This window comes from Pseudophryne corroboree, chromosome 1 (genome assembly GCF_028390025.1).
Source record: "Pseudophryne corroboree isolate aPseCor3 chromosome 1, aPseCor3.hap2, whole genome shotgun sequence".
Taxonomy (NCBI): Eukaryota; Metazoa; Chordata; class Amphibia; order Anura; family Myobatrachidae; genus Pseudophryne; species Pseudophryne corroboree.
In genome coordinates this window covers 1,236,248,420-1,236,258,834 of record NC_086444.1, presented here as the reverse complement: position 1 = coordinate 1,236,258,834, position 10,415 = coordinate 1,236,248,420, and the positions used below count along the sequence as shown (strand labels likewise).

General features: G+C 40.9%; 1 protein-coding gene across 1 annotated transcript; it reads left to right on the top strand.

Annotated features, from left to right (window-relative positions):
* Nucleotides 1–463: 463 nt before the first annotated feature.
* Nucleotides 464–8,735, top strand: LOC135052672 (vomeronasal type-2 receptor 26-like). Its single transcript, XM_063957443.1, has 5 exons — nucleotides 464–542; nucleotides 630–840; nucleotides 6,992–7,139; nucleotides 7,561–7,684; nucleotides 7,828–8,735. The coding sequence occupies exons 1-5, from the start codon at nucleotides 464–466 to the stop codon at nucleotides 8,733–8,735; spliced, it is 1,470 nt and encodes a 489-aa protein (XP_063813513.1).
* Nucleotides 8,736–10,415: the final 1,680 nt, after the last annotated feature.

Sequence of the window (10,415 nt, the reverse complement as noted above, 5' to 3'; positions counted from 1 at the left end):
ATGCGAGGGGGACAGGTGGTGGGTGTTTTCCTGAGAGTCTGTAGCAGGGGCATTTCTAGAGAGGAGGAGGCCCATGTGCAGGTTCCAGCTGGCCTCCTCCTCTCTAGCCAGCAGTGCTGTGTAGACTCTGGGCACTAGGATCCCTAGGGTACTCAAGCGCTGTTCCAGAGTCTACAGCACATGCGCAGATCTCTGGGAAAATGGCACAGCGGCCATTGATTTACCTAATGCGCATGTGCAAAACATGGAAAATGGAGCCGCGCCATTTTCCTAGTGATTTCGACAGCAGCGCTGCTGCACTGTGTGACTCCGGAGGATAAGTATTTCTATTAATGGGTGCAGGGTGAGCGGTGTGGTCCCCCTGAACCCCCGTGGGCCCATGTGCACCACACACACTGCACCCATTATAAATACGCCAGTGGTTTGTAGCACACCACCATGGAGTAGCACGCCCTTAAGGTGCATGGCCGAAGAGGAGGTGGCAGGCATGTCCGAGATGGACACAGACATGCCTGCCCCTGAGGCTGTGTATGCTGAGCCAGGTAATTATGATAGTAAGATTAAACACAATTTTAGGGACATGCAAAATGGCAATGCTACTTTCTGTTTATTTTTCTATACATTTTCAGAACAGGAGGTGCAGCTCACACAGCCTGGGAAGGGGAACTCAGATTCGCTGTCTGAGGGTGGGCCTGACTCACCACCACACATTGAACAAACTGCTGCCCCCCACCAACCATACAGGAGCTTCTGTTGGCCATACAAGAGCAAGGCCAAAGAAGAGATGAATTCCAAAACAGATGTTCCTGGAGCTCACCTCAACTATCAGGCCACGCATGCGTGAAGTAGCCTCCTTTCTGGCTCCCATTGCCTAAGGCATGCAGAAGATCGCATCCCTCCAGGCCCAAACTCTCAGGACCATCACCTTGTCTGCACCATCCCCTAGCCCTGGCCAAGATCAAAACACCTCTGGCCAGAGCACTGGGAGATCTACTTGCTGAACCCGTTCACCTGAAGTCCCCCTTCAGCCAGAATAAAAAAAGGTGTTGTTAAAATGTGTTGCCACATTGCCACAAGTTGTTTGCCCCATTGCTTGAGGGACTAGAATGTGCAGATCGGATTGTGTGCAGTGAGAGGTAATTTCTATGTAGACATGTGTAAATTCCGCCTGCAGCCCAAGCCATACACACCACTGCACACCCAACTTCACGTCCCTCTTCACTGGTCTGCAAAGCCACAACCCCCACACTGCCCCTGGCATGCCTCTATATTGTTGCCTGTGTGCGTTCACATTTTCTTTGTATGTCTGCACATTTTTCGCACATTGCGTCCTGGCACATGCATAATGATCGTAAGCTAAAAGTTGCCTCTTGCACTTTTATTTGCAGCAGTGATCAGGTCTGAATTAGGCCCTATATGTGATATATGAAAGCTATATAAGCTTGTACGCTATTAACCCATTAGCTATATACATATACGCATGCATGTTCATAACAAGGAAGCCATATTAGCTTGTACGCTATTAACCCATTATCTATATACATATACGCATGCATGTTCATAATAAGGAAGCCATATTAGCTTGCATGCTATTAACCCATTAGCTATATACATATACGCATGCATGTTCATAACAAGGAAGCCATATTAGCTTGCATGCTATCCAAGGACATACTTCAGCTAATAATTGGCCCTGACATGTGTAAGTGTTTGCACACGTCACATGGAGAGTGAATGGACACAGTGCATGGGGGCTTGCTGCGAGTCAGGGGGCATGTACTCATGCTTTGAAACAGACACTTCAGGGTGCGTGCGGGCAGGAGCGTGCAGCAGAGCTCACAGGGGTGTGCTGTGAATCAGGGGGGTATGGATTCATTGTACACCTCAATTTTCTTGGAGACGCACACTTCAGGCAAGGGGCAGCCAAACCAAACAGCCAGAGGTTAAATGGGTAGTCCGGCCCTGATGCCATCATCCCTTTATATGCTTGCATGTAAAATCCTAGTGCATATTAAGTATCCAAGATTAATGTGGAAAATAATATAGCAGCTAATGAAATAAATGCACCTTGAATTTTTGTTGGTTTTTAAATGTTTTTCTGTTTATTAGGAGACCACAATACAGCATAATGATACAAAGCCAAAGTCTGAAGAGACAATGGACCTAATTCAGACCTAGTTGCAGGCAGGCTATTCTATGCACTGCTGCGACCAGGTAATCGCTGCCTACAGGGGAGGGGGTAAACGCTGTGCAGGGGTGCGATGGGCTGTGCAGCGAGCTGGTCATACAATAGTTTGTGCAGTCTCTGCACCGCTCAGGACTTACTCAGCCGCTGCGATGATCCTGGATGGAGCTGACGTCAGGAACCCTCCCTGGAGATGGCCGGGCACGCCTGTGTTTTCCTGGGCACTCCCTGAATACAGTGAGTTGCCGCCCACGTACTCCTTCTTCCTGTTAATCTTCTTGAATTCGCCGCTGCAAATGCTTTTTTCATTCCATCCACTACTGCCCGGCAACGGCCGGCAACGGCCGGCGACGGCGGCTGACGTGCCTACACATTGCGGACCATTCGCTTGCGCTGTTCATACCCGATTGGGTATGGCAAGCAACTGTTTAGAATTGAATGAAACAATTCTGACAAAATATGAAAAGCAATCTATTTTAACAATTTTATGTAGAAATTAAAAAGAGGAAGAATAAGAATAGAGGTGATTTTTTATTGTTTTATAAATATTTTATTATAATTTGAAAAGATGTACCAACCAGTGTGAACTAATTCATAATATTGCATGTTTTTCTATTTTTTTTAGCAATAAACTAACTGTTTTCTAGCACTTATTGTTTTCTCTTTTTATTCTTTCACTGTTCTCTCCTTTCAAATCAACTTCACAAAATAGTATGCCGCTCTCCCACTTCTTCCAATCCAGTTTACTGATGATCTCCCTCCCTTTCTGATTTTTGACTCATTTCCCTCTTCTCTTTATATCAACCTCTTTGATAAAAACATTGCCCACCCTGCAATCCAGAAATATCACCAAACTCTTTTTTTCTCTCTCCCTCTTTCTTGTGTATTCTGTAATGCAAGTGATGTGCAACAAACATACTGTAGTTTCTGTTCATAATTAATGATATCTCTAATTTTCTTAACTTTGCTGTCCTCATCTGACACAACCGGCATACTGTTCTCTCTTTGTAATTTTGTCCATTTCCTATAATCCCTGACCTGACAAGCAACAAACTGATGATTCTTTATTCCCATCTACATCTTCCAGGTTATTTGCCCTGAATCTTTCCTCTCATCCTCATTTGATGCCCTCCCTATCTGCCTCTTCCACCCAGATAACATTTGCATAACTAAAACAGTCTATGAATTCCTTGATAATTTTGCCACTTGGCTCCCTTTCTTTTTCTCTTCTTACCTTCCCTCTCTCATCTTGGGGACTTTAACATCCCAACTGACAATCATTCTGAACCTACTGCATCCAAACGTTCAGGTTGCCAAGTACGTGGATTATTACAAAAGGACATGACACACTGGATTTAGGTGAGTATAATTTTATTTTCAGGTACCCTGGAATCGACAGTGAGATTTGGGCCGAGTCGGCATCTGAACATAAGTAAGTATGTGTGTGTCGGAATGAATGTAATAAAGTTGTACATTCAAGGTGTGTGTGTCCTGTTTTTATTTGGGTATTTTTTTTGCAGAAGAACTATAGGTACCAGAGGGCCCCTTTAACTCCCGCATGCTGGTACATGTGGTTCTCCAAGTACCAGCTTGCGGGGGATGCTTGCAGGGACTTGGAGTTCTTTTGCAAAAAACAATATTCTTTTATTTTACACTTGGCTATCAGCCCCCCATCTGCAGCCCATGGATGGGGGGGACAGCCTCGGGCTTCACCCCTGGCCCTTGGGTGGCTGGAGGGAAGGACCCCTTGATTTAAGGGGTCCCCACTCCTCCAGGGTACCCCGGCCAGGAGTGACTAGTGAGTGATTTAATGCCAGGGCCGCAGGGACCTATATAAAAGTGTCCCCCGGCTGTGGCATTATCTCTCTGACTAGTGGAGCCCGGTGCTGGTTCAAAAAATACGGGGGACCCCTACGCTTTTTGCCCCCATATTTTTTGCACCAGGACCAGGTGCAGAGCCCGATGCTGGTTGATCAAATATGGGGGAACCCCGGTCAATTTTCCCCCCATATTTTTTCAACCAGGACCGGCTCAAAGAGCCTGAGGTTGGTTTGGCTTAGGAGGGGGGACCTCACGCAATTTTTTTTATTTTATTTTTACAGTAAACAGACCCTTTCCCATAGATAACCATGCACAGATCTCACTGATCCGTGCATGATTATCCAAACTCGACTGGAAATTGCAGGTCTATTTTTTTTGCTGCTTTTTTTAATGATTCGCAAAAAAATACACCTGCACTTGACCACTCAGGGACTAACACCCAAATACGAATGAGTAGTGAATACCCGTATTGTATGAAATAACAGCCGCGTTTGACCGATGGTCTATTCATTCGTATTTCTGACCTTTGTCATTCAAACCATTACAAATAGTCCAAACACTGCCGAGATTTGTGCTTAGTGAATTCCCGTGTTGGGACTTAGAAAAAAAAAACACAAATCGGCCAATCTCAGATTTTTAGTAAATACTGGCCCTTCTTTGTTCCTGTAGAATTCACTTCTGCCAATTCACCAGAATTGTGTCCATTATTTCCATAACTAATAATTAAAGCTCTTATTCTCTCACTCGCCATCTCTGGCCTCAATTACCATAACTGCTTTCTTTCTAGCCATACTATGTCACACTATCAATCTATTTTACATGCCCAAATAATTGTTCTCTCTTGCCACTCTGAGTCAGTCTACCCTCTCTGCCAATCACTACACTGGTTCTCTGTCACCTACAGTACATTGCAAGTTCCATCTCCTTATCCTGATCTACAAAACACTAAGCCACTCCTTTGTTCTCATACACCTACTATGACCAGCGATTGGGTGGATTCCCAGTTTTATTTTTCCATAAAAGTATTTATCTAAAGTAGCAAATTACAGTAGCATATCTTAATACAAATCACAAGGCATGGTATATATCCTAATTTAGTCATACGGCTCATATGGGATGGACACATCTGTAACTTATGGCCACCTACACTAGTCTCCAAGGCTTCAAGCTATCAGAATAAATCTCTACTGTTATTCCTGTTAACCTCCAGTTTTTGATACCATTTCAACTCCCCACTTAGTTGCACACTAAGTTTGTCTGCCTCTTCCCTATAGATGTAAGCTGTCATGAGCAGGTAACTACCTAACACTTCATCTCTGCATGTCTATTTCTCAAATTAATTCTCTGGCATACAGATGTAACCATGTTCATCTTTGCTTTCTGCATGGTGCGCTGGTCTGTGATTATTTGCAGCCGGCGATCGCTCCTTTAATTCCTAATGGAATTAAAGGAGCTGATGGAGCAATTGCTAGCTATCAATAGTCAAAGCCCATAGTACCATGCAGAAAGACATCTTGCAGCATTCTATATCTCAGCAATGATGAGCATGGCTACATCTGTACCTCAAGTGAGTAATACTTATGCCTTTTGCTCACATTATTGTCAATTGTTGGTTCTGTAATTTTATATTTTATTTATACTACTTTAGATGGCCTGATTAAGGGAGGGGCGATGGCTGCAGTGGCCCAGGGGCCCCCACACATAGCTGCTTGCAGCTGAGTAGTTGTCATGCAGCTGCTCAGGGAGCAGTTTCCACCATAGCTATGTGTATCAAGTCATTGGTGCGGTACCCAGATGTGGAAGAATAAGCAGGAGGAGAGGGGTGTCAGGTGCCACCGCCAGCTGCTGTGTGTGCACTGCAGCCTCTCCCTCCTCTGGTGCTCCACTTCCGCTCTCATATTGCCGCTCCTTACTGAAGTGTGCTGCATCCTCTCCATCCTCTGGTTCTCTGGTGCTGCTCCCACATCACCACTTTCTGCAACAGAGGTCAGACCTAGGGCCCTCACACACAGCAGATGCATGCTGTCCTGTTCAAGTAGAGAGGGGGCTTTCAGTGTGTGTGTGCGTTTCAAGGTGGAATAGGGGGGTGCTCAGGGGTGGTTTTCAGCTATTTTAATAGCATGGACCATCACAACCTTGTTGCCCCTCAGGCGCCACCAGCCTTAATCTGGCTCTGATACTGTACATCAATTTATTTTGCTGGTTATTGTATAATTTAAAGTGTTGAATTACATATAATATTTGATGTCTGCATATTGTCTGCTCAGTGTATTCTGTGCTCTCTCCATTGTACAGCACTGAGGACCATTGTGGCACCTTATAAATAACATACAAAAATAAGAATAATATAAATAATAAGGACATAAACTGCTGTAATCAATCATATATGTAATCCATCTTCAGAGTGTACTTGGAAATTTACAGCAGAATATATGTAAATCACATGCCTAATCTGTAATAATAGTAAATCCTATAATACGATACAGACAGATAACTGACCATAAAATCTTTTATATTATAAATAAGTTGCAGATTGATCATATTGCAGAGTGTGTGACCATGGAAAGCATCTATACTTGATAAAAGTGGTCAGAGCTGTTGTGCTGGAGGGTTGTGGATTATACACAGCAACATGAATGCTGAAATATGTTAGGAATAATTAGACAATAAGCAAGTTGTAGAAATGATTATGAATGATCAGCTGTGTACAATGAAACACCAAAAAATCAAGTTCTAGGACTTATAGAATTTAATTCATTTACTGTATATTTTAATAGGTGCAAATTCTCATGTGTGTAATCTCACAATATTTTTATTACATTTTATTTATTATGTGCCACAAAATGTACACACCGCTGTACAGAATACACTTACAAAACATTTCTCATTAACAGGGCATTACAGTAGGATTTTAATTACAATACACAAAGGAACACCATAATATAAGAGTTAAAAAATTAGTTTACACCATACTGTAAAGGACAGGTTGTTAGGACATGGATATGGCAACTCATTGAAGATAGCTGGAGTAAAAGGTGGGAGTCAGTGCAGTGCAGTGATCCTGTACCCAGAATATGGGCAAGCTACAAGAATCAGAGTAGCTGTAGGAAGGAGACAAGGACATGGAGTACTGGTGAGACAAAGTGTACCAAGGAAGAACAAGAAAGAGGAGCTTACACTCTAAAGTGAAGGAAAGAACAGTTGGATGGTGACCAGAGAAATATATATTGTGAAGGGCTGGAGAATCAAATAATCAGGAAGGATGAAATGCTTTAATAAAAAGTTATATCCATCACTATTAATATATTGCCTTGATGTGGGGAGTGAAGGTGAGAGTGAATATTAGGATGACAAAGAGGCAACAGACTTGATGGACATCATATGTGATCATGTTATCACTGGAGGATGAGGGCATATCAGCATATTATAATATCCCTAAGATAAATGTAAAAAAAAAAAAAAATGTTCTTGCAATTAAAAAAATAATAATATTCAAATTAAATTATTTATATAAAAAACCTGAATCATATTTTATATTTTATTGCATGTACAAGATCCCCAAATCCCGGTGCAATGACATATGTCTTCCTGGGTACAGAAAAGCTTTTAATGGAGGATTTCATGTCTGCTGCTATGACTGTGTCCCATGTTCTGAGGGAGAATTTTGTAATACAACAGGTAGGAATGTGTTACAGTATACACATTTGATAAATTAACATATAGAGTAAAGATTTTAAATATACATACTGTCTAATTGTTTTATAATGAACAAAAAAACTGACCCACCGAGATTATGTGTATGGTTTTATATTACATTTTAGATTGTGAGATCTGCTATAGATGTCCTGATGAAGAGTGGCCGGATGAGAGAAGAGTGAGATGTGTACCCAAAATATATGACTTTCTGTCCTATGAAAAGGACATTGTGGTGCAAATATCTGCAGTAACAGCTTCATCATTCTCTGCCATAACATTATTTATATTAGGGAACTTTATTTATTACTGGGACACCCCAATTGTGAAAGCCAATAACCGGGCTGTAAGCTTCATTCTCCTGATCTCCATCTTGCTGAGCTTCCTCTGTGTGTTCTTGTTCCTCGGACGACCGGTGGATATAACCTGCAGACTCCGACAGATGTCTTTTGGGATCTTCTTCTCCACAGCTGTCTCTTCTGTATTAGCCAAGACTGTCACTGTCTTTATTGCTTTCAAAGCCACCAAACCCGGCAGTACCTGGAGGAAGTGGGTAACACTCAAAGTATCTAATTATGTGGTCATTGTGTGCTCCTCTGTCCAAACTCTGATCTGTGGTATATGGCTGACTGTTTATTCTCCCTACCAAGAGTATGACCATCACTCCTATAAGGGAATGATCATCGTTCAGTGTAATGAGGGGTCAGTGATTGGGTTATACTCTATGTTGAGTTACATAGGGATCCTGGCATCTGTGAACTTTGTTCTGGCTTTCATGGTGAGGACATTACCGGACAGCTTCAATGAGGCCAAGTTCATCACCTTCAGCATGCTGGTGCTCTGCAGTGTCTGGATTGCAATGATCCCGGCCTATCTGAGCACCAAAGGGAAATACATGGTGGCTGTGGAGATATTTGCCATACTGACCTCATGTGCCGGTGTTCTGGGCTGTATATTTTTCCCAAAGCTGTATATTCTGCTTATAAAACCTGAATTTAACTCTAGAAAAACAATACTGGGGAAAAACACTTTATAAACTATCAGATACTGTACTTTACCATTATACCATACAAAACCTGTTGTTTTCCTTAAACTTTGCTTAATTATAAGGCTTTGCATTGAAAATGGTTTATGTAAATAAGTATAGGAAGATCTGGATTTAGTGACATGGACAAAGGAAAAGGGTGTATACTGTATGTATGTATATATATATATATATATATATATATATATACTGTGTGTATATATATATATATATATATATATATATACACAAAAAGTATCCCAGTGTGTTAGTGTGTACAATACTGTGAATTCAGCACATAAACAATTCTGGGTGATTAACACCATGACGGCCAGTCAAATCATTCAGTAGAGTACGGATCTTACTTATGGAGGGATCAATACAGAATATCCTGAAAAGAACCCCCTCACAAAAGAAATATTACCCAAAAATAGACAGCCATTAGTACTCAATTTTTGTTATTCAGAATATCATTTATTCACTACATATAAAAATAGTATGCAATTCATACATGTACAATATAAAATATGTATAATACAACACCAATCTTTACATGTTCATGTCAGTATTGAGGAGTTGGAATACAGTACACCCTCACCTTGATAGGTGTGAGCTTAGGATGAAATTCTCATATACACATACATGATCAATGCAGATTGGTGAACCCTACGCGTTTCGTATCAATGACTTCATCAGGGGCAAAAGTCTTTAAAGAGTGAAAAAATAATACCTAATTTACAGTTGGAAATTTGAGAAGTGGATATAAAAAGGAACTCAGCAATGTTTAGATTACATACTAAGTTCGAACACAAATACTTGTGATAAGGAATTTATGAGGAAGTTAATTCTTCAGATAGGAAAGGGAATTCAAAATCTACTACAGGTAAATACAAATTAGTCAGGTGGAGCTAAACTCTAAATTCTAATGAATAAATATATAGCGTACATACCAATACTAAACTTGCATGTTTCTTTAGATTCTGTGACAGAAATTTTTTTCAAACGAAGATAAAAAGCGACATCATAATATGTCCTAAAATGGTCAATTCATGTTCAAATAAATACTGGGGCCAAAGTCTCATATGGTACACTATCTGAATTGTTATTGAGAACTAAAAATTCAATATCATATTATAGTCCAACTTTAGACAAAACTAAAATTTATCCAATAGTCCAAATATACATACATAAAACATTAAGGTACATTTAATACCTATTACATCATTAACATTAATGGCAGAAAAGATGGACAGATCCAATATATAAATGTTACTTACAATCTCACAGGATTATGTGTGCATCAGTCACCAGTCAAAAGAGAATAACTGGGATCCAATCTAGGGTTATTTATACCTCCATAGCTATGACATCACTTCCCTTTCAGGTAATATATTAGAGATAATGTGACTTTTCCCATTCTGATCCATTTAAAAAAAAAATATTATTTCTCTGCGCTATTTCAGCAGTATGTATAACCAAAATAGAACCTGAAAACTGTGATTCTGAGCTTTAACGGAACATTAATGAGACAAAATCCCATGATGCATAGCATTCCCCTGGAGTGCAAGGCACTCCCCTTATGCGTTCCAATGAACCGATGGAACGCAAGAGGAATATGCCACTTTAAACAATGTTTTATAATTTAACCTCATAATCATTCATCCGATGTGCACTAAGTGATAGTGGAGCTAA